General features: G+C 62.8%; 1 protein-coding gene across 3 annotated transcripts; it reads right to left on the bottom strand.

Annotated features, from left to right (window-relative positions):
- On the bottom strand, nucleotides 1-18,991 carry COL2A1 (collagen type II alpha 1 chain). 3 transcript variants are annotated; one of them, XM_032094071.1, is made up of 54 exons: nucleotides 18,820-18,991; nucleotides 16,970-17,173; nucleotides 16,136-16,152; nucleotides 15,833-15,865; nucleotides 15,682-15,714; nucleotides 15,506-15,559; nucleotides 15,228-15,329; nucleotides 14,728-14,805; nucleotides 14,431-14,475; nucleotides 14,294-14,347; nucleotides 14,143-14,196; nucleotides 13,975-14,028; nucleotides 13,829-13,882; nucleotides 13,687-13,740; nucleotides 13,466-13,510; nucleotides 13,312-13,365; nucleotides 13,161-13,205; nucleotides 12,989-13,042; nucleotides 12,812-12,910; nucleotides 12,639-12,683; nucleotides 11,999-12,097; nucleotides 11,460-11,513; nucleotides 10,780-10,887; nucleotides 10,497-10,550; nucleotides 10,292-10,390; nucleotides 9,724-9,777; nucleotides 9,541-9,639; nucleotides 9,396-9,449; nucleotides 9,194-9,247; nucleotides 8,849-8,902; nucleotides 8,660-8,713; nucleotides 8,524-8,568; nucleotides 8,243-8,341; nucleotides 8,049-8,156; nucleotides 7,907-7,960; nucleotides 7,663-7,716; nucleotides 7,505-7,558; nucleotides 7,337-7,390; nucleotides 7,140-7,247; nucleotides 6,968-7,021; nucleotides 6,823-6,876; nucleotides 6,186-6,347; nucleotides 5,998-6,105; nucleotides 4,983-5,090; nucleotides 4,750-4,803; nucleotides 4,503-4,610; nucleotides 4,109-4,162; nucleotides 3,895-4,002; nucleotides 3,653-3,706; nucleotides 3,270-3,377; nucleotides 2,559-2,847; nucleotides 2,114-2,301; nucleotides 1,136-1,378; nucleotides 1-690 (listed from the first exon to the last, which is right to left on the bottom strand). In XM_032094071.1, exons 1-54 carry the CDS (start codon nucleotides 18,974-18,976, stop codon nucleotides 544-546), a joined length of 4,533 nt encoding a protein of 1,510 aa, XP_031949962.1. In that variant the 5' UTR covers nucleotides 18,977-18,991; the 3' UTR covers nucleotides 1-543. The 3 variants fall into 3 exon arrangements, with proteins under 3 accessions (XP_031949962.1, XP_031949963.1, XP_031949964.1); XM_032094072.1 differs by having other exon boundaries at nucleotides 16,973-17,173; XM_032094073.1 differs by lacking the exon at nucleotides 1-690 and adding an exon at nucleotides 829-918.
- Between the last annotated feature and the right edge of the window lie 4,137 nt (nucleotides 18,992-23,128).

Genomic DNA, 23,128 nt, shown 5'->3' with positions numbered 1-23,128 from the left:
TTTTACTTTCCACCAAAAGTTTTTTTTTTAGATTTTTTTTTCATTTTATACCAACGGATGTTAAAAAATACAGACTTGTTTTACAAGAATAGCACCATTTTTTGAATTTTTTTGTGTGTTTTTTAAACTCATATTATACATGAACACTCCTGCTTGGGGGAAGGGGAAAATTTGGGACAGGGAGGGGATTTTTGATACCTGGACTGGCGAAATCCCATTTTTTTCCAGGAAAAAGGGATCACTGACATTCCCACCTCCACCTGACCTCAAAAACAGGTCTTCCAGGAAGAGAATAAATAAATATTAATGGGTTTTTCCTTCGAATCTGGTGATGGCACGAGGTGGTTGCTCCCTGATTCGGGGTGAGCCCTTTCAGTGCAGAACTTCTCAGCTCCTTTTTGGGGTGGATCCCATTTCTTGTGGTTTTTTTTTTTTTTAAGGAATCGGGCTGGGCTTTTTAAAAAAAAACAAAAACCAAACCAACAACAAACAAAAACCACGACAACCAAAACCAAACAACCACACCAAAAAAATCCATTTTTTTTACAAGAAGCAGACGGGGCCGAGGTCGACCCCAAACTCCTGCTCGGGTCCCCCAATGTCCATAGGTGCAATGTCCACGATGGGCAGGCGCGAGGTCTTCTGCGAGCGGTACTCGATGACTGTCTTGCCCCACTTCCCGGTGTGTTTCTGAGGGAAAAACGGGCAAAAAAAGTGTTATTTAATTTTCTAAAACCTTCTAAATCTCAGTTTGACCCCCAATTTATTGTCAGGCACTGAGGGGCCCCACTTCCTGGTGTGTTTCTGAGGGAAAAATGGGCAAAAACGGTGTTATTTAACTTTCTAAAACCTTCTAAATCTCAGTTTGAACCCCAATTTATTGTCAGGCACTGAGGGGCCCCACTTCCCGGTGTGTTTCTGAGGGAAAAACATCGGAAAATGGGGTTTGGAGGATCCCTGGAACGCCATCGCCAGCTGGGGGTGTTTAAGCAAAGCCTGGAGTGGCAGCACTTGGTGACAAGGTGGCATCGGCTCACAAACTGCCCTCGCTGACCTCAGAGGTCTCTTCCAACCTCGTTAATCCCACGACTTAAGGATTCTGCCCCAATTTCCTCCCTCCTGCCCCGGCACGCACCGTGCAGCCGTCCTCCAGCACGCTGTAGGTGAACCTGCTGTTGCCCTCGGCGCGGATCTCAACGTCGTTGGAGCCCTGGATGAGCAGGGCCTTCCTCAGGCTGCCCGACTCCTCGTCCAGGTAGGCCACGCTGTTGCGGCAGTGGTAGGTGACGTTCTGGGAGCCCTCGGTGGACAGCAGCCTCAGGAAGGTCATCTGGATGTTGGCCGTGTTGGGTGCCAGGTCCTCGGCACCGTAGCTGAACTGCAAGGGGGAAGGGAGGCTTTCAGCCAGCTTTTTTTTTGGGAATTTTGGGGGGATTCCCAGAGCTTGCTTTCCCAGAGGGGTGTAGGTGTCACGGCCCGATGCCAAGATTTCCATAAAAGCCTCTAAATCAACCAGTTCTGATCCGACGACCACCAATTCCACCCCAAGGACGGACATCAACTGCAAGATTTCCCTATAATCCTCAAGATCACCCAGTATCTGATAGAACCACCAAAAATTTCACCCCAAAGAAGGACGTAACTCCAAACTTTACATAAAATCCTCAAGATCACCCAATAGCTGATCCAGCCACCACCAATTCCACCCCAAGGAAGGACATCAACCCCAAACTTCCAACATAAACCTCTAAATCAACCAGTTCTGATCCAACAATCATGAATTTGACCCTAAGGAAGGTCATAACTCCAAGTTTTCCCATAAAATTCTCTGGACCAACCAGTTCTGGTACAAAACCCATCAACCCCACCCCAAAGAAGGACATCAACTCCAAACTTTCTATAAAATCTCTAAATCAGCCAATATGTGATCCAAAACCCATCAATTCCACCCCAAGGATGGACATCAACTCCAAGATTTCCTTAAAATCCTCAAATCACCCCGTATCTGATAGAACAGCCAAAAATTTCACCCCAAAGAAGGACATAACTCCAACTTTTCCATAAAACTCCACCGCCAGCCCTCTCCCTGACCCCATCTCGGCTGGACACCCACGTGGAAGCCACCATTGATGGTGTCGGCGAACCAGACGTGCTTTTTCTCCTTGGCCTTGCTGCTCCACCAGTTCTTCCTGGGGATGCTGCCGGGGCTGGGGTACACGCACGTCTCCCCCGTGGCCATGTTGCAGAAGACCTTGATGGCGTCCAGGGTGCAGCCCTGGTTGGGGTCGATCCAGTAATCGCCTGCGGCCGGAGGGCACCGAGTGAGTGACCGCCAGGTGGTGGGGGTCAGTGAGAAGGTCAGCGCCATCCTGGGTGTCCACTTGGGTGGTGGAGGGGAGGAGGAGGAAGGGGTGGAGGCGGGGATAGAGGCAGGGATGGACACGGACAGCCAAAGGGGTGGACACAAGGATGGAGGAGGGATGGAGACAGGGGTGGGCAGAGGGACGGAGGCAGGGATTGGCCGCAGGGTGGACACAGGGCCAGAGCCTCTCTCTCACCACTCTTCCAGTCGGGGTGGCAGAGTTTGATGTCGCGGCAGGTCCTGGCTGGGTTCTTGCGGGAGCCCTCGGGGCTGCGGATGCTCTCGATCTGGTTGTTGAGGGCCTTGAGGGTGGCGTCCACCTCAGCGTCGTGCGGCCGCAGCCCCGGCGCCGCCTCGTCCGCCCGCATGTAGCGCCCGGGGTCGGGGCCCTTCTCGGGCTGCCCCAGCCCCGCGAACGCCGACATGTCGATGCCGGTGCCGGGGGGTCCGGGGGGGCCGGGCGGGCCGGGGTTCCCGGGGGGACCCTGTGGGAGGGAGGGAGGGGGTGAGCTCATGGCAGGGTGGGCTGGGGATTGGATCCCTTTGTCCAGCTGGATCCCCCTGCCCCTAATCCTGACCATAACCCCCTGCCCTGCTGGATCCCTTTGTTCTCTGGATCCCTTTGTTCTCTGGATCCCCCTATCCTACTGGATCCCTCCCCCGCAGGATCCCTCTGCCCCGCTGGATCCCCTGCCCCTAATTCTAACCCTAATCCCCTCTCCTCGTGGATCCCCCTGCTCTTCTGGATCCCTTCATCCTTCTGGATCCTTCTCCTCTGCTGGATCCCTTTGTTCTGCTGGATCCCCCTCCCCTCATCCTAACCCTGACCCCTTGGCCACCTGGATCTGCCTCCTCTGCTGGATCACCCTGCCCTGCTGGATCCGCTCCCGCGCGGTTCCCCACTCACCGCTGGGCCGGGCTCGCCGCTCCTCCCGCGGGGCCCGGGGGGGCCGATGGGCCCGGGCATCCCATTGGAGCCATCCTTGCCCGAGGGGCCCACAGGGCCGGGGGGACCCTGAAAAACACCAGAAGGGGCTCGGGGTGTGTCAGGGACGGAGCTGCCACCCCTGGGTGTGGCACCGAGCCAGGGGGTGCCGCCTTTTCCGCTTTTCCCCAAAATTCCAGGATTTACCCTGCACCCAGGGGGGGCTTAGAGGTGCCCCTTTTTCTGCTTTTCCCTCCTTTTCTGTTTTCCCCCCAAAATTCCAGGATCAGGCGAGGCTCAGAGGTGGCTCCTTTTATGTTTTCCCCCACTTTTTTCTGTTTTTCCCCCAAAATCCCAGGACTTACCCTGGGCCCGGAGGGACCCGCAGGCCCGGCAGCGCCTTGGTCTCCAGAAGGACCCTGGGAAGGATGGGAAGGTGGAAGGTTTTGGATCCCATGGGAGATGTGGGATTTGGGGTGTGGGAATGTGGGATTTGGGATGTGAGATTCAGAATTTGGGGTGCTGGGATGTGAGATGTGGGGTTTGGGGTGTAGAATGGGGGATTTGGGATCCATGGGAGGCTGTGATCCCAAATCCTGGGACTTACGGGGGGCCCGGGCAGCCCCTGGAGCCCGGTGAAGCCCCGGTGCCCCTTCAGGCCACGCTCACCGGCCTCTCCCGCCTCGCCTTTGTCACCGCGCGGGCCCTGGGGACCCTGCAAGGGGGACACAGTGGCTCAGGAACAGGGCCGATCCCAAACTGGGACCCCAAACCGGGATCCCAAGTGGGAATTCCGGGCGGGATGTGCGGGAATCACTCACCGGCATCCCCCGAGCGCCAGCGGGGCCGGAGGGACCCATGGGACCCTGAGCACCCTGTGGGAGAAAGGAGCAGAGTTCTCTCTGGGATTCCCAGGCACTGCAGATATTCCCAGATTTAATTCCTGGCATTCCCGGCTCATTCCCAGTTTTATCTCCTGGGATTCCCAGGCACTGCAGATATTCCAATTTCCAACTCCTGGAGCTCCCAGTTCATTCCAAGTTTTATCTCCTGGAGCTCCCGGGCAGATCCCAAACCAGGATCCCGGGAATCCTCGGGAATCCTCAGGAGCTGTTGCCGGTGCCATTCCCGGATGATCTCGAACAGCTCCATGCCCTGGATTCGGGATGATTCCCGATAATTCCCTCTCCCCTGATCCCGTCATGTCCCGCTCACCGTCTCTCCTCTGTCTCCCTGTTTTCCAGTGGGTCCCACGGGGCCGGGAGCTCCTGGAGCGCCGGGAGCACCGGGAGCACCCACGGGGCCGGTCTCGCCACGATCGCCCTGGGAACAGGGAATGGGATCAGGAATCCCGGGAATCCCGGCTCTGGGATTGGGGAACACAGGGATAACGGGAGAGATCCGGGACCAGGGTCAGGAATCCCGGGAATTCGGGCTCTTGAGAAATCCGGGATGAGCTCACCTTCACTCCGGCCGCCCCATCCCTGCCCGGGGGTCCGTCAGAGCCGGGACTTCCCTGGGAAAAGGGGAGAAATTCAGCTTTTGCCTTTGGGATGGGGGAAAACTGTTTTTTCCAAGCAAAATCCCACGGCAAAAACGCGCCGGCATTTTCCGGGAGCACCCTTAGGGCTGTCCCCGCCCCAGGATCAGCCAGGGATCCATCCTGGATATTCCAGACATTCCCGATTTTCCTACCTCCCGTCCGGGCTCTCCGGCCGGCCCGGTCAGCCCGGGGGGTCCCACAGGGCCGGGGGGTCCGCGGTCTCCAGCAGATCCAGGCGCTCCCTGTTTTCCAGGCTCTCCCTAAAAATAACCGGGAAAACCCCCGCGGGAGTGAGTCCGGGATGAGAGATCACTGCTCAAGGGGCTGGGAAATATCGGATTTGGGCCTTTATTCCGCTTTTCCGTGCATCCCTCAGGGATTTCTGAGCCCTGGAACGGGATCATGGAATCGCGGGGTTTTTTGGGAAGGACTTTCGAGCTCATCCAGCCCCGTTTATCCCACACCTGCCGCTCTCCCGGGTGGCTCCAAGCCCCGTCCAGGGACAATTCCAGGGGTGAGAATGACGATCCTTAAGGTCCCTTCCCACCCCAAACCATTCCACGATGATCTGGGGAGGTCTCGTAATTCCCAATTCCTGCCGCTCCACATCCCTGAGCCCTCATCCTCCTCTCCCAGCCCCGCCGATCCCTTTTTCCAGGCTGGAGCAGCACAAAAACTGCGGCTCCGGCTCACAGCTCTCGGAATTTCCGTGCAGGAATTAAATCCTCCCGAATCCCTGCACATCCCTGGCTGTCCCAGGGATGCGGAACAGAGCCGGGATTTGGCCCCAAACCCCTTCGGATTGAGGGTGGAAGAGCAGCAGGAAATCGGGAGAAAGGCAGGGAGTTCAAACCTTCATCGGCCACAAACTTTCCCCAGAGCTCGGGGGGCACAAATTCCCAGTGGGAAAGAGGTGGGAATGGTGGCAAATTCTTATGGAAAAGGTGTCACGCTGCTCTGGGCGCGGCCGGGTCAGTGGGGAAAAGCCTTGGGAGATTTTGGGACATTTTTTGGGCATGGAAAGAGCTGCGATCCCAGAAACGCCGGGATGGGGATGAGCAGCTTCCACCACTCTGCACCCTCCCGAAATCCTTCCGCGCCACGAAATTGCCTCTGATGAGCTCCCATTTCTTCCTGGACTGTGGGGTTTTTTGGGGTTCCGCTCACCGAGGGCCCGGGCAGCCCCGGGAATCCACGCTCGCCACGCTGCCCCGGCAGCCCCACGATGCCGCGCTGTCCTGCCAGCCCTTGGGGACCGGGGGGGCCGTCCGGACCCTGCGAGGACACAGAGAGGGGTCAGCGCCACTCGGGGGGGTGGCAGAGGGTCCGGGGGGGTGTCCCCAAATCCCAAATACCGCGGGGCCGTCCTCGCCGGGCTCGCCCTTCTCGCCGGGGGGGCCAGCGGGGCCCTGCAGCCCCGGGTCCCCCGCCCGGCCCGGGGGTCCTGCGTCGCCCCGTGCGCCCTTGGGGCCGTCCTTGCCCGCGGAGCCGGGGGGGCCAGGGGGGCCGGGGTTACCCTGGGGGGAGAGATCAGGGTTAGAGCGAACACAGGAGAGGTTTCCATGTTCCTGATCCATCCCTGAGACATTCCTGATCCCAGTCCTGATCCATCCCTGAGCCATTCCTGATCCCAGTCCTGGCGCTGCCCAGGGGTTGGAGAGCGCTGGGAACTGTCCCTTTGGAAGGTGGGTGGCACCCGGGCGTGGCTTTGGTTCGGGGACATCGTGGGGAGTGGCGGCTGCCCAGCCCCAGAGCTGGGGGTCGGCGATCCCGGCTGATCCCAACTGTCCCAAGTGATCCCAGAGCTTCCTGAGGGATCCTGGCTCCCCCCAGATGATCCCAACTGTCCCCAAATGAGCTGTTCCCAAACGATCCCAGTTTTCCCCCAGTGATCCCAACTATCCTGAGTGATCCCAGATCTTCCCAAGCGATCTTGGCTGCTTCGAGTGATCCCAGCTTCCCCTCAGTGATCCCAGTTTCCCCCACACTCACATTGGGGCCAGGGGGTCCAACGCGTCCGGCAGCTCCGGGGAATCCGGTGGCTCCCTGGGGATGGAGGCGAGAGCAGCTCAGATCCCGCCCCTCCCCCATCCCCTAATTCCCACCCCCATCCCCTCCCCCATCCCCCCACACTCACCGGGGGACCCTGAGCGCCCCGGGCTCCTTTGGGGCCGGTGACACCAGTGGGACCCTGGGAAGAAGCAGAAAAAGGGTGAGGACAGTCAGGATGCGGCGATTCCTGGAACTCCTGGGATGAGGGACCCCCGGAAGGGCTCAGCCCCAATTTGGGGGGTCCCAGCTGGACCCACCTGCGGGCCTGGAGCCCCGGAGGGACCCTGGGGCCCGGGGGCGCCGGCGTCGCCCTTCTGGCCGGGCTCCCCCTGCTCGCCCTTGGCTCCGGGTTGTCCATCAGCACCCTGGGAAAGGGTCAGCAGTCAGCAGCCGGAGCCAGACTGAGGTCACAGGGATGGACCGGGGACACGGACAGAGCGGGGACAGAACTCACCGGGGGTCCAGCGAATCCAGCGGGGCCGGGGGCCCCGGGCTCTCCACGCTCTCCCTGTGGGGGTAATGGGGGGAAAATTGAGGGAATGGGGCAAATGTTGCACTGTCAGCACCGGAGTGGGGACAGGTGGCACCGGCAGCACCGGGGGGGGGGACAGGTGGCACTTACAGGGGCACCGCGGGCACCCGCGGCTCCAGATGGGCCGGGGGGGCCGGACTCGCCCTGGAAAAGAAGGAGGGATAGTTGTGGGGTCAGGGTGGGATCTGCCCCAGGGATCCGCTGGGGTCTATCCAGGCGGGAGCAGCGTGGGGCCACCCTGGTCTCACCTTCTCGCCGTTGGGGCCAGCAGGGCCGGGGGGGCCGATGGGACCGGTCAGACCCTGTGGGGACAGAGGGGATGGTGATGCCACCGGGAGGGGCCCTGGGTGGCCACCATGAGGATGAGGCCACTAAGAGTGTTCCTCACTGGCCACCATGAACATCCCTGACTGGCCACCATGAGTGTCCCAGGCTGGCCACCGTGAGTGTCCCTGCCCGGCCCCCTCCTCCCCCTGTCCCCGTCTCACTCACGCGAGCTCCGTCCTTTCCGGGGGCTCCCTCAGGTCCCTTCTCTCCGACGTCTCCCTGCGGGGCACGACAGGGCCAGCGTGAGCCCAGCTGAGCCCTGGTGGCCCTGGTGACACCTTGTGACCCCCATGTCACCTTCACTCACCCTGTCCCCCTTGGGACCGGCGATTCCGGCTGCTCCTCTCTCCCCGGGCATCCCCTGCAGCCCTGGGGGTCCCTGGGCGCCGTTGGGGCCGGCGGGGCCAGTGGCGCCCTAAAGCAGCAAAGGGACATTATTGGGGTGCCACCCCCACCGTGCTGGCACTGAGCCCCCTGGCGCTGCCCCATCGGTTCACCCACCTTGGGTCCGTCGGTGCCGGGGGTGCCGGGGAGGCCGCGGGGCCCCTGCAGGCCCTGGGCGCCGGGAGAGCCGCGCTCACCGGGGAAGCCGCGCTCGCCCTGGGGACAGCGGGGACAGCTCAGGAGGGGACACCGGGATGGGTGGCACCGGGGGGTGGGATGGGGACAGAACCAGCACGGAGCTGGTGGCCCTGGGTGGGGACAACCATGCCCTGGGACCCCCCTGCACCCCTCACAGGTGACACTGTGGGACCCCTGCACCCCTCACAGGTGACACTTACCCTGGGACCCACGAGCCCGGGGGCTCCAGCTTCTCCAGGAACACCCTGTGGGAAGGGGACAAACGGGTTTGGGGTCAGGCCTGGCAGATTTGGGGGTCCCGACCCCACCTGGGGGGGGAAAAGGGGGGGGTCTCACCTGATCTCCAGGTTTGCCGCTCTCGCCGGGGGGACCTGGTGGCCCTGGCAGCCCCTGGGAGGGGACAGGAGCCACGTGAAGGCAGTGACAGTGAGACTCCGGGGTTGGGGTGGCACCACCCCCACCCCAAACCCCAAATAATCCCGAATCCCAAACCCCAAATACCAAATCCCAAATCCCAGTGCTCACCTGGAAGCCAGAGGGGCCGGGGGCTCCTTGCTCTCCCCTCTCCCCTGCGGGGCCCTGTGGGATGGATGCTGCTCAAGGACCCCAAAAACCTTTTCAGGCTTCTCCCACCCCAAAATTTTGGGGACCCCAAAATCCACAAGAGACAGAGCTCAAGGACCCCCAAACCTTTGGGATTTCAGGCTTCCCACCTCCCCCCCACCCCCAGGATTTTGGGGATCCCAAAAGCCCCAGGACCACGTGGGCCGGGGATTTGTGGGTTTTGGGATCCCCCAGCAGATCTGGGGGGTGTTTAGCCCAAATTTGGGATTTTTAGCCCCAATCCCACGCTTGCCCTGTTTCACTCACAGCAGGTCCTGGGGGTCCAGCAGCTCCAGTCTCTCCGTCCTTGCCGGGAAGTCCCTACAGAGAAGGGAAACCCCGCTGAGCCCCAAATCCCATAAATCCCATTTCCCCCCTTCCCACGCCTCAGTTTCCCCCTCGGGGGCTTTTAGGGTGGAGCAGCACCAAAATGGGACTTTTTGGGGTTTGTGGGGACAGAAAACCTCACCCTCAGCCCCGGCGCTCCAGGAAGTCCTTTTTCCCCGGCTTTTCCAGGCTCACCCTAAAAAAGGATGGAGGATTTGGGGTTCCAGGCGCCGGGGAGAATTCCAGGGTTTTTTTTTTTTTAGGGGTAAAAAAGGGCCCATACTCACGTTGGCACCTTTGGGACCGGGGAACCCCATAACGCCAGGCTGGCCCCGAGCCCCCTGCGGGCCGGGGGGTCCGGGGCGCCCGTCCTCACCGGGGGCACCCTGTGGGGACAGAGGGGTCAGGACCCCACCCCAAACCCCAAAAAACCTCAAACAACCCCAAACCCCTTATGGGGTGTCACTCACCGTGGGGCCGACTTTGCCTTGGGGTCCGGCATCCCCAGGGCGGCCAGTGAGACCCTGTGGGGACAAAAAGGGTTTGGGGACATCCCTTGGTGTGGGGGCCTGACCCCATGGCCATGGGATGACCCCAAAGGGCAGCTGTGCTCCGTAAATACACCTTGGGAATTCCAAAGAGCGTTGGAATTAGCAGAGCGCGTCTTAAATAACCCCAAATGGTCTTAATTAGCGCCAAAGAGCACCAGACGAAACCCCAAAAAAGGTCTTGATGCCAAAGGGTGTCTTGGCTAACCCCAAAAGGACCTTAGTGACCCAAAAGCACCTTATCGACCCCAAAATCACCTTTACCAACCTCAAAATCACCTTAAACCAACCCCAAAATCGCTTTATTGACCTGAAAAACACCCTAACCAAACCCAAAACCCCCTCACCGACCCCAAAACCCCCTCACCGACCCCGAAGTCACATTTAGCCCCCCCAAAACCACCTTACCAACCTCAAGCCCCCTCACCCACCCTCCAGACCCCACAGGTGCCACCCCGTCCCCGTTTTTGGGGTCACTGCTGTCCCTCACCCTGGCTCCGGGCAGGCCGGGCTCTCCGGGGCGTCCGGGGTCGCCGGTGGCTCCTTTGGGGCCGGCCAGGCCAGCGGGGCCACGCTCACCTGGGGCCCCCTGCGGGATGGGGGGATTTGGGGTCAGTCTGGGGGGATCTGGGGGCATTTGGGGTGGATTCGGGGTTGTCACCCCTGGGACACCCCCAGTGTCCCCAAAGTCCCACCTTGGGGCCGGCCAGCCCGTCCTGCCCGGGGAAGCCGCGGTTGCCGGGAGCGCCCTGTGGGGGAAGACGAGGATTTGTGGGGTCAAGGGAGTTGTTTTGAGATCTGCGGAATATTTTTAGGATCCAGGGTTGGTTTTTGGGGTCTGGGAAGGTTTTTTGGGGTTGCCGGGAGTGCCCTGAGGAGGAAGAGGAGGAGGATTTTGGCGTCAGGGGAGTTTTTTTGGGATTGGGGTCAGTTTTTGGGGATCGGGGTCCATGTTTTGGGATCAGGGTGACCACAGACCCTCTCTCCAGGTGGCCCCAAAGGTCCGGCAGCTCCGGGCTCTCCGCGGGCTCCTCTCTTCCCTTCCTCCCCAGCTGGTCCAGGGGCACCTTGGGGTCCTGCGGGGCCCTGAGGACAAGGAGGAAAACGGGTCACGAGGAGCCTTCGTCCCCTCCCCAACCCCTCCGGGGACAAATCCCATAAACCCGAGTCCCCCTCGCGTCCCCCCTCATGTCCCTGCTGGCGCCGGGCTCGGCGGGGCCCCATTGAGGGTGGTTAATGAGGCGAGGGGAAAATGTCCCCAAGGCGGAGGGATGTCCCCAAGGGGGGACACGCGAACACTGCGGCCATTGTCCCATCAACCCCCGCCACTGTCCCCCCGCGGGGAGGGGGACGCTGCCCCTCGAGGGGCCTCGTTAGGGGAATGAACTCATTAGGGCCGAGGCGGTGACGGTGGGGACAGAGGGGCTGAGGATGGACACTGGGATGGGGAGGGAGGGGTCAGGGATGGACACTCGAGTGGGCAATGAGGGACTGGGACTGGACCTCCGGGTGGGCAGCGAGGGGTCAGGGATGGACCTTGGGCGGGGGCTGGACCCTTGGAGGGGCAGTGATGGGGCTGGGGCTGGACACTCAGGTGGTCAGTGAGGGGTCAGGGCTGGACCCTGGCCGGGGGCTCTGGGTGCCCCCCCCACACTCACCGTCTCTCCCTTGGGTCCCTGCTCGCCTTTGAAGCCCGCGATGCCGGGTTCGCCCTGGGGAGGGGGACGACAAAGTCACAGCGTCCTTAGGGCTGTCCCCACCCCAACCCCGGCCTGGCCTCCAGGCCCTCGTCCCCATTCCCATCCCATCCATGTCCCCACCTCTGATCCCATTCCTGTCCCCATCCCTGTCCCCATTCCCACCCCTTTCCCCCCCCCCCCCCCCCCCCCAGTGTCCCCTCAGGGGTCAGGGCCGGGTGGCCGGTGAGTGACCCGGGAGTGACCCTGGAGTGACCCGAGTGTGGCTTTGGGGAGGGGACACCCAAAAGGGGAAGGTGTTAAGGGGGCGTGGCCTGGGGCAGAAGGGGCGTGCTCATCCCCTGGCTGGGGTGTGGTCAGTGGGCGTGGCGTGGGCGGTGCCAGGGGCGTGGTCACGGGGCGTGGTCAGTGCCCGGGGCGCGGTCACTGGGCGTGGTCAGTGTCCGGGGTGCGGTCAGCGGGCGTGGTCGGGTCCCCGGGGGCCATCGGGGGTCTCTCACCGTCTGTCCCTTAGGGCCCAGCGGGCCGGTGGCTCCCTGAGGTCCGGGCGGGCCGCGGGGGCCGGGGAATCCTGGAGCGCCAGCGATGCCCGGGGCGCCCTGCGGACACCGGGGGACATCATGGACCCCGAACCGTCCCCATGCTCCCCTCAGTGTCCCCAGTGTCCCCTGTGTCCCCCCCTCCGCCAGCAGCTCCTGTCCCCCAGCAGCTCAAATCCCACCTTGTCCCTGCAGCCCCAGTGTCCCCCAGTGTCCCACTGGTGTCTCCGCACATTTCCATGTCACCCAGTGTCCCCACTGTCCCCTTGGTGTCCCCCAGCGTCCCCCCAATATGCCCCCTCATCTCCGTGTCCCCCAGAGTCCCTCAGCACTCTCACTGTCCCCCAATACTCCCCAGTGTCCCCCATCCCCCATCCCTCAGTGCCCCCCCAGGGGACTCAAATGTCTCCAAATCCCAGCGCAGCTGCTCCTCACCCTGGGCCAGTCCCCTCCCAGTCCCAGGGACTCGCTGGGACACCCCATCCCTGTCTCTGTCCCTGTCCCCATCCCCATCCCTGTCCTCATCCCCGTCCCCATTCCCATCCCTGTTCCCAACCCCATTCCCACGCCTGTCCCCATCCCTGTCCCCGTCCCCGCTCACCGCCGATCCCTTCGCTCCGGGGATGCCATCGGTACCTGGGTTCCCCTACGAGCAGACCCCGCTGAGCTCCGTGCCTCAGTTTCCCCGGATCCGGCTCCGTCCCCGCCTCTCCCAGCTCAGGGGACAACACGGCGGGGACAGAGCCACCAGGGCGAGGGGACACAGGGACTTACGGGGGCGCCGGCGGGGCCGGGCGAGCCGGGGGTCCCGGATTCTCCGCGGGGCCCCTGGGCACCCTCGGGTCCCCGCGCTCCTGTGGGACCTGCTTCACCCTAGGGGGAGGTGACAAAGAGGGTCAGGGTGACACCGCGACCCTCTTGTCCCCACCGGGATCGTCCCTCTCCCCTCACCTTGGAGCCAGGGGCACCGGGGAAGCCGGGGGCTCCTGCTGGGCCGACGGGACCCTGGGGGCGAGAGGAGCGTGAGGGTCCCCCCGGGCTCGGGGGTGTCCTGGGGGACCCCGCTGTCTCCTCGGGGGGGTGACGCAAGGTCCGGGGATGTGCCAACCCCCCCTGGACTTACGGGGGGTCCGGCTGGGCCAGGGAGGCCGTCGTTGCCACGAGCGCCCTGCAGGGAGAGGGTGACAGCGGTCACAGGGGGGCTCCACGGGGGGGGACAGGTCCCCCCTGCTACCCCCAGGTGCCACCAGGGCCGCGGGTGACACCGCACTTACCGCAGCGCCCGAGGGGCCGGGGCGTCCTCGCTCTCCAGGCAGCCCACGGGGACCCTGCGGGGACAGAGGGTGACAGGTGAGGCCCGGGGGTGCTGCCCCTTCCCGAGCACTCCCCGGGCGTGCCTCAGTTTCCCTCTCCCAGCGCCGGACTCACCATGGGGCCGGGGGAGCCGTTCTCACCCGGGGAGCCGGACTCGCCCTGCGGGGAGGAGCAGCGGTGAGCGCGGCACGGGGACGGTCCCCTGGTGTCACTGGGACGGTCACCAGAGCCAGGGGACGGTCACTGGGTGTCACAGGGATGCTCACCGGGCCATGGGGACGGTCACCAGAGCCGGGGAATTGTCCCCAGCCCCAGGAACTGTCACCCCTTCTCACCTTGGCTCCGGGTGCTCCCGCCTCTCCTTTGGCACCGTCCAGGCCCGGGTAGCCCTGGGGACAGGGACACAGCAGGGGTGGGACAGTGACAGAGCCACTCCGGGGGTGACACGGGGGACACAGGGAGGGGACACGCACTCACCCGGTGGCCTTTGACTCCAGGCAGGCCGGGGGTCCCGGGGAAGCCACGAGCGCCCTGCGGGCAGGAGAGGGGCGAGTTGGGCACAGGGAGAGGACAGCGAGGGGACAGCGGTGGCTTTGTCGCAGGGCCACCGGTGCCACGCTCACCTGGGGGCCGGGGGGGCCGCGCTCGCCGGATTTCCCGGGTTTGCCGGTCTCACCCTGCGGGAAAATGGGATTTGAGAGGGCTGGGGACACAAAAATGTCACTTTTTGTCCCTTCTCAGCTCAGCTTCGGCAGCTGCCACCACAGCTGAATGTCACAAATGTCACTCACGTCGTCACCGGGTTTTCCAGGAGGTCCTGGAGGTCCCCGGGGACCCATCGGACCCTAAAGGGGACAGAGAGGTGGAGATGAGTGGCGCTGAGGGGTGGCACTGATTTGAGCCCTGATTTGAGGGGGTTTGGGGACATTTGGGGACACTCACAGCAGCGCCAGGCTCGCCGGGTTCGCCGGGGTTGCCTTGGAATCCTTGGGGACCCTGTGGGGACAAGGTGACATCAGTGGGGGTGGCACCAGCCAGCCTGGACGCCCCAAAATTTGGGGGGGGTGGGCAATACTCACAGGGGAGCCGGAGGGCCCGGGGGGGCCGCGGGGTCCCATGGGGCCCTGGGAGGACACAGCGATGTCACACGGGGGGGGACACCCCCAAAGCCACCAAAATTGGGGAGACCCCCCAAAACTGGGGATCCTGGAGTGGAGTCCCGAATGGGATCAGTCTGCACAGGGGTGGGGAGGGGTTTGGAGGGGGATTTGGGGGAATTGAGGGAATTTGGGGAGGTTTTGTGGGGATTTGGGGGGGATTGAGGGGGTTTTGGGGGGATTTTGAGGGGATTTGGGGGGATTTTGGGGGGATGTTACCATGGGTCCCTGCATGACGCCCATCTGAGCCCCTCCAGCCTTCTCGTCGAAGCCCCCGGCCATCTGAGCCGCAAAGTTCTGCCACGGAAAGGGGGCTCAGCACCCCAGACACCCCCAAAAAACCCCTAAATTCCCCTCAAAAAAACCCAATTACCATCAAAACCTCCGCAACTGCGCTCAAAACCCACCCAAATTCCCTCAAAACCCACCCAAATTCCCTCAAGTCCCCCAAATCCCCCTCAAAACTCTTCAAAATCCTCCCAATTCCCCTCAAAACGCCTCAAATCATCCCAACCCCCCCCTCAGAACCTCCCTAGGTCTCCTCAATCCCCCCCAAGTCATCTCAAAACCTCCCAAAATCCCCTCCAAATCCCCCTCAAGTTTCCCCAAATTTCCATGAAACACCCTAAAATTCCCCTCAAACCCCCCCAATCCCCCCCCAAATCCCATCTACCCCCCAACCTAACCCCCTAACCCTAACCCCTCCCACAAATACTCACCCCCCCCAGGCCAGGAGGTCCCGGGGGTCCGGGGGGGCCGGGGGGGCCGGGATTTCCTGGAGTTCCGGGTTCCCCATCCCTGCCCCGGGGACCGGGGGCACCCTGGGGTGGGGGGCACAAAAAAAGGGATTTTTGGGTATTTTGGGTGGGACAAAAAAAAGGGATTTTTTGGGATTTTGGGGAGGTCACCGGGGGTTTTGAGGTGTTCCCAGTGGATTTTTAGGGATTTTTGGGGGGTCGCAGAGGATTTTTGGGGATTTGAGGGGAGTCCCTCTCACCTTCTCCCCCTTCTCGCCGCGGTCTCCTCGCTGTCCCTGCTCACCTGCGGGGCCCTGCAGGGGGAGGGGAGGAGCAGGATGGGAGGGGGGGGTCAGGAATCCCCTCCCCCCCCCCCGCCCCAGATCCCCCCTCCCCCAAAAATTCCAGAAATTTCCCAGCCCGGAGCCACTCCCACCTGCGGGCCCGGGGGTCCTCGGGGTCCTACAACCTGTGGGGACACAAAGGGGGGACGACATCAGGGCTGGGAGGGTCCCAGCCCCTTTTTGGGATGTCTCAACCCCGCCCCCCCCGGCCCAGCCCTTTTTTGGGGTGTCCCCCCCACTCACATCTTTGATGTCACCGGGTTCACCTTTTTGTCCCTGCGGGGCAAAGCAAAGGGTGAGACCCCAAAACCGCCCCAAAATTCCTTTCTCTGACCCCTCCCTCCCCCAAGGCCCCAAAACTGTCCCAAAATTCCTTTCTCTGACCCCCCCCAAGGCCCCAAAACCACCCCAAAATTCCTCTTGCTGACCCCCCCAGGAATGAACCCAGAGACCCCAAAACCGCCCCAAAATTCTCCCCGAAGCCCCGCAAAGCCCCAAAATCACCCACCCCAAAATTCAGGACAAACGCCCCCAAAATTTGCTCACCTTGGGGCCGGGCTGCCCTGTAGGGTACCCCAAAGAAAAGAAAAATAAAGAGAAATTAATGAGGGGAGAAGACACGAATTTGGGGCAGGGACGACACAAGGTGGCTCCATCCTGGGGGGGCTGTGGGGCCAAACTGGGGGGCACTGGGGGCTCCCCCAAAGCGGGGCCAGCAGCGAGGGGGCTTTTTTGGGGTGGTTTGGAGGCTTTTGGGGGGCGCTCAACCCTTTAATCCCCCCCTGGCTGGGGCAGGGAAGGGTTAAAAAAAGGCAACTTTCGGGGTTTTGGAGGAAGTGGGGTAGGGGTTTTCCTTCATTCTGGGGTGAAATCCCACAATTTCAGGGGATTTCCACCAAACCCCTTTGCCGGGGGTGTAAATCCCCTCCTGCCTCTCCTCCATTTTTTCTGTCTAAAATCCCCAAACCCTCCATATTCTCAACCAGGGCTAAAAACCTCAATGATTTTTTCCCCGGGGGCCGATTTTTTCAGTTTTTTTAGGGGTGAAGTTTCCTTTTCCACGTGTTGCCGCATGGATGCTGCCATCCATGTCTAGGTAATTAATTAAGGAATTAAGGGGAAATAAATAAATTAGAACTACCGGGCTGCCCCCGGGGCCGATTTCCCCCCATTTTTTCTATCTAAAAAACCTCAAAACCTCCAAATTTTCAACCCCACCATCTCCAGGGGGTAAAAACTGATTTTTTTCCCCTGGGGACGATTTTCCCCCAGTTGTTTTGGGTGAAGTTGCCTTTTCCCTGTGTTGCCGCATGGATGCCACCATCCATGGCCGCGTAATTTATTTATTAATTAACTAATTAGGGGGAATAAATAAATTACAACCGCTGGGCTGCTCGCTGGGGCAAATGGGGCAGCACTCTCCGAAGGGGATCTCGGGGCTGGGGCAGTCCCGCAGCTCCTCGCAGGTGATTTCGTCGCACAGAACTGTCCCCGTGTCGCACACGCAGATCCGGCACGGCTCCGGCTTCCACACGTCCTTGTCGCTGTAGCGGTGCCCGTCCTGCAGGCAGCTGCCAGCCTCGGCTGCGGGGACAGCGCGGGGACAGCGCGGGGACAGCGCGGGGTAAGGGGGGTGGCACTGCCAGCCCCGTTCTGCGGGCAGCTGCCAGCCTCGGCTGCGGGGACAGCGCGGGGACAGCGCGGGGACAGCGCGGGGACAGCCAGGAGGGGGGTGGTGGCAGTGCCTGCCCTGCCTGAGCACGGGGAGCAGGAGGAAGGGGACACCAATGGGGCCCCAAGCCCCGGTGAGTGGGACAGCGCGGGGACAGCGCGGGGACAGCGCGGGGACAGCCAGCAGGGGGTGGTGGCAGTGCCAGCCCCGCTCTGAGCCCCCGAGGAGGCCCCGAAGCAGCGAAGGGGACGCAGCCTCGAGCAGCGCCCACCCCCCCGCCCCTTCCCCGGGTCCCCCCGGATGTCCCCGAGGTCCCCGCGGCTCTGGTGGCACACGGGCCGTGGCACCGGTGTCCCCACAGGTTCGGGGACAAGGGGGGTTGATGTCCCCAGGCTGAACTCACAGGTGGCCCAGAGGTACCCGGGTACTCCTGGGGGGTCGCCAGGAGGTGCCTTGGTGTTCCCAGGCTGCACACCGGGGTCCCCAGGTGTCCCCAGGGTCTGTGGAATGTCCCCCAGGTGTCCCCGGGTATCCAAAGGGTCCCCGGAGTGCCCCTCAGGGTCCCTGGGATGTGTCCCAGTGTCCCCGGAGGTGCCCCAGGGTCCCCAGGTGTCCCCTGGGACCCCAGGTTGTACCTCAGTGTCCCATGGGATGTCCCCAGGACATAGCCTAGGGCTGGCCCTCAGTGCACGCCCTGTCCCAGCCGGACCCTGTGACCCCAAGCAGACCCTGCTGTCCCCAGGCTGTCCCCCCACTATCCCAGGGAGTCCCCCATGCCCCCAGCCTGTCCCCCACTGTCTCTGCCAATCCCCCTGCCCCAGCTCATCTCCTACACCCCTGGCTGTCCCTCTGTCCCCTCACTGTCACCTGCTGTCCTCATGTCCCACCTGTGCCCCCCCGGCCATCCCAGGCTGTCCCTGTCCCTCCCCACCGTCCCTAAACTCCATCCACGCCACACACCTGGATCCCAGACTGTCCCCCAGCGTTCCCACGGTGTCCTCACCTGCCTTGCGCCATCCTCCAGTGTCCCACTCTGGCTGTCCCTCCCTGCCCCACCTTGTCCTCCCGCTGTCCCCCAGGCTGTCCCTCCCTGTTCCACTTCATTTCCCATTGTCCCCCGTTGTCCCCAACTCTCCTCGTGCTGTCCCCCCGTGTCCCTCCCTGTCCCCCACTGCCCCCCCTGCGCCCACATTCCCCTGGCACTTTCCCCGATGTCCCCACAGTGTCCCCCACTCTCCTTCCGCTGTCCCCTGGTGTCCCCACGCTCCGAGCTGTCCTCCCCTGCCACTCTGAAACTCTCCCCGTCCATCCCACACCGTCCTACGCTGTCCCACGATGTCCCCGTGGTGTCCCCCGCTGTCCCCCGTCCCCTTTCCGCTCCCTGTCCCCTCTGTCCCCATTGTTCCCCGGTGTCCCCGCGCTGTCCCCCTCTCCCCTCCTCCAGCTTTCCCTCAACGTGTCCCCCTCGCCCCCCCCGGCGCTGCCCCAAAACTTTCCCCTGCTCCCCCCTTTCTGTCCCCGCTCCGTCCCCTCCCTGTCCCCATCCCCGGCCACTCACGGAGGTCCCGGTCCTGCGCGGCGGCGGCGGCGGCGAGGCAGAGGAGGAGGAGGAGCAGGAGGGGCGGCCGGGGGGCGGCCCCGGTGGCTGCGGGGACCCGGCCGGTGGCGACGGGCTCGGAGCGGCGGCCGCCTGGGGCCGGGCGGTGTCCGGGCATGGCGAGGCGGCTGCGCCCGATCCGCGCCCGGGGCCGGCAGTGCCCGCTCGGCCCCGCGGCCCCGTTTAAGTCCCGGCCCCGCCGCCCCCCGGGCGCTGTAACCCGAGCCGGGACGGCCCTCCCCGCGAGCCCCCCGAGCCCTCCCCCGGGCCCCCCGGACCCTCCCCCGGCCCCTCCGGACCCTCCCCCGGTGGCCCCGAGCCCTCCCCCGTCCACTCCGGACCCCCCCGCCCGGCCGCCACCGGGGCCAGCGCGGGCGGAGGGACCGGGCCGGGCCCCCGCGGGGACACCCCCGGTACGGCCCCGCAGCGGAGGGGGGGATGCAGGGTTTGGGGGATGCAGGGTTTGGGGGGATGCAGGGTTTGGGGGATGCAGGGTTTGGGGGGATGCAGGGTTTGGGGGGATGCAGGGTTTGGGGGATGCAGGGTTTGGGGGATGCAGGGTTTGGGGGGATGCAGGGTTTGGGGGATGCAGGGTTTGGGGGATGCAGGGTTTGGGGGGATGCAGGGTTTGGGGGATGCAGGGTTTGGGGGATGCAGGGTTTGGGGGGATGCAGGGTTTGGGGGATGCAGGGTTTGGGGGATGCGAGGGGTGAGGCGGCGCAGCCCAGCCCATTCTAGCCCACCCCATTCTCCACCACATCCCACCCCATCCCAGACCATTTTTACCCCATCCCACCCATCCTACCCCATTTTTACCCCATCCTACCCCATTCCCATTCCCATTCCCATTCCCATTCCCATTCCCACCCCACCCCACCCCATCCCATCCCATCCCATCCCCATCCCCATCCCCATCCCCATCCCCATCCCCATCCCCATCCCCACCCCGGCTCCTGGGAACATCGGAATACCCCCGACACCCCCCTCCCCTCCCCCCGCGGTGTGAGACGCCCCAAATCCATGCTGGGGCGTCCTGGAAAAACTGGGATATCCCCGGGATGAGACACCCCCCCCGCCGCCCAAATCCATCCCGGGGGTCACTCTGTCCTCCCCCCTGCTCCCCCCCGTGCTGTCCCCAAATCCCCGCCCCCCTCTGGGGCCCCCTGGGGCCCAGCCCGACCCCTCCCCCTTTCGTTGTCCCCATTCCCGGCGGAATTCCCGGCAGGAATTGTGGGATCAGGGCGGGGGACACGGGGAGCATCCCCCCCGACCCCAAACCCAGCGCAGTCCCCTCCCCAAATTGCCCTGCCTGGATCGGGGCCCGGGACCACCCCCTCCCCAACCCTCCCGCCCCCCAAATTCCCCCAAATGCCCCTCAAAACTCCCCTGAATTTGTGGGAGTTTGGAGGGGTTTTGGGGAGGATTCGAGGGAATTTTGCGGGGGATTTGAAGGGGGGTTTAAGGGGGTTTGGGGGGATTTGATGGCTTTTTTTTGGGAGGGATCTGGGCGAGTTTTGGGGGGATTTAGGGGGTTTTGAGGGGAATTTGGGGGGATTTAAGGATGATTTGAGGAAGTTTTTGGGGGCATTTTGGAGGCGATTTGGGGGGATTTTTTGGGGGGATTTTGAGGGGTTTGGGGGAGGTCTTGGGGGTGATTTGAGCGTGATTTGGGGGATTTCGGGGTTCCCACCCCCAGCAGGTGGAAGAGCGCTCGGCGTGGCCGGATCTAGCCGGGATCGGGGCCAGGCCTTGGCTCCGGCTGCCGCTTTCCGATGGAACAGAAAATTTGGGAATAAATCAAACGGCCAAGCAGGCGCTGCCCGACCCTTCCCCAGTTTTTGGGGGGCTCCGCCGCTGTCCCCGGGGTGACAGAGCCGGGACGGGGACTGCTCAAATCCCCCTCAAATCCTCCACAAATCCCCCCAAAAACTCCTCTCAAATTCACCCCAAATCCCCAGCAAAGCCCCTCAATTCCCCTCAAAAACTCCCTCAAAGCCAAGGTGGGGACAACCGAGAGCTGGAGGGGACAGCGGGTGGGGACAGCCCGGCCACGGGGTGGGGACATCGCTCCCCGTTCTCCGCGGAGCGCGGACAGGCGGGTGGCACTGGTGCCACTGGTGCCAGTGATGGCAGATACTGGTGCCACTGGTGCCACTGGTGCCAGTGATGACAGATACTGGTGACACTGGTGGCACTGGTGCCAGTGGTGCCAGTGATGACAGATACTGGTGACACTGGTGGCACCGGTGCCAGTGATGACAGATACTGGTGACACTGGTGGCACTGGTGGCACTGGTGCCAGTGATGACAGATACTGGTGGCACTGGTGGCACTGGTGCCACTGGTGCCAGTGATGGCAGATACTGGTGACACTGGTGGCACCGGTGCCAGTGGTGATGACAGAGTTTAGGCCGGGCCCCCCCGGTTCTGTCCCTTGGCCCCGGTCCCTGATGGCCTCTCCAGAGCCCGGGGACAGGGAGGGGACAGGAGGGGACAGGAGGGACAGGGAGGGGACAGGAGGGGACAGGAGGGACAGGAGGGGACAGCAGGGACAGGAGGGGACAGGGAGGGACAGGAGGGGGCAGGGAGGGGACAGGAGGGGACAGGAGGGGACAGGAGGGACAGGAGGGACAGGAGGGGACAGGAGGGGACAGCAGGGACAGGGAGGGGACAGGGAGGGACAGGAGGGGACAGGGAGGGGACAGGAGGGGACAGGAGGGACAGGAGGGGACAGGGAGGGGACAGGAGGGGACAGGAGGGGACAGGAGGGACAGGAGGGGACAGGGAGGGGACAGGAGGGACAGGGAGGGGACAGGGAGGGACAGGAGGGGACAGGGAGGGGACAGGAGGGGACAGGAGGGGACAGCAGGGACAGGGGGGACAGGAGGGGACAGGAGGGGACAGCAGGGACAGGAGGGGACAGCAGGGACAGGAGGGGACAGGAGGGGACAGGGAGGGACAGGAGGGGACAGGGAGGGGACAGGAGGGACAGGAGGGGACAGGGAGGGGACAGGGAGGGACAGGAGGGGACAGGGAGGGGACAGGAGGGGACAGCAGGGACAGGAGGGGACAGGGAGGGACAGGAGGGACAGGAGGGGACAGGAGGGGACAGGAGGGGACAGGGAGGGACAGGAGGGGACAGGGAGGGGACAGGAGGGGACAGGAGGGGACAGGAGGGGACAGGGAGGGGGTGGCAAGGCCGGGAGGTTGGGATTGAACAAACCCAGTTTGGGGTCAAATCATCCCAGAAGGGGCCGCGGCTCCGTCCCGCCCTGGGCCGGGGGCAGCGAGGGGACGCCGGGTGGGGGAGGGCCGTGGTTTGGGGCCGAGCCGTCCCCGGGGGCGGGCCGAGCCCCCCGGTCCCCGCCGCATCCCGGCTGTCCCGGCCCCACGGCTTCGGCACCAAATCTTCCCACCCCAAATCTCCCAATTTAGGCTCAAAACTGCTCGGAAAGCAGAGAGGGAATTCAGTTTTTCCCATTTCCCCCATTTTTTCCCCATTCTCCCCCCCATTTTTGTCCTATTTTTATCCCGTTGTCCCCAATTTTTCCTCATTTTTATCCCATTTTTGCCCCATTTTTACTCCAATTTCGCCCGATTTTTGTCCCATTTTTGCTCCATTTCCCCTCCGTTTCTGCTCAAATTTTGCCCCCGTTTTCACCCAATTTAAGCCTCATTTGTGCCCCATTTTTAACCCAATTTGCCCCATTTTAATCCCATTTTTTCCCCATTTCTGCTCCATCTCTGCCCCATTCCCCCCATTTTTACCCAAATTTTGCCCAATTTTAACCCCCTTCCCTCCCCATTTTTACCCCAATTTTTCCCCCATTTCAGCCCCATTATTCCTCCACTTCTGCCCCATTTTTACCCAAATTTTTCCTCATTTTCCCCCAATTTCCCTCGATTTCCCTCCCATTTTTTCCCATTTCCCCACATTTTCCCCCATTTTTTCCCCATTTCCCCCCTTCCCTCCCAATTTTTCCCACTCTCCCAAACCCCCCAATCCCACAAAAATCCCCAAATCCCATAAAACTCCCAAACCCAGAGAGGGAATTCCTCACTGGGGGGGAGCCAGGAATTCGGTTTTCCCTTCAAAAAGGGCTTTTTTTCAACCCAAACACTCCCCAGATATCGTTTTTTCCCTCTGGCACCTCTCAATAACCTCAGATCTGGCCCCAAATATTTCCCGGGATCCTTTTGGGATTGTGGAGCAGAAAAAGGATCTTTGCTCCCCCCCCCCCCCAATTTTTACTTTTTCCTCCGCATTTTG

Source organism: Corvus moneduloides, chromosome 30 (assembly GCF_009650955.1).
Source record: "Corvus moneduloides isolate bCorMon1 chromosome 30, bCorMon1.pri, whole genome shotgun sequence".
NCBI lineage: Eukaryota > Metazoa > Chordata > Aves > Passeriformes > Corvidae > Corvus > Corvus moneduloides.
This window is presented reverse-complemented; position numbering and strand designations above follow the sequence as displayed.

Coding starts and splice junctions, on each gene's coding strand:
- COL2A1 (XM_032094071.1), bottom strand. CDS start 18,976: ATGCCCGGACACCGCCCGGCCCCAGGCGGCCGCCGCTCCGAGCCCGTC. Junction 15,715..15,832: donor AACCCGGTGACATCAAAGAT/GTGAGTGGGGGG, acceptor GTGTCCCCACAG/GTTGTAGGACCCCGAGGACC. Junction 10,391..10,496: donor ACGGGCTGGCCGGCCCCAAG/GTGGGACTTTGG, acceptor CCCATCCCGCAG/GGGGCCCCAGGTGAGCGTGG.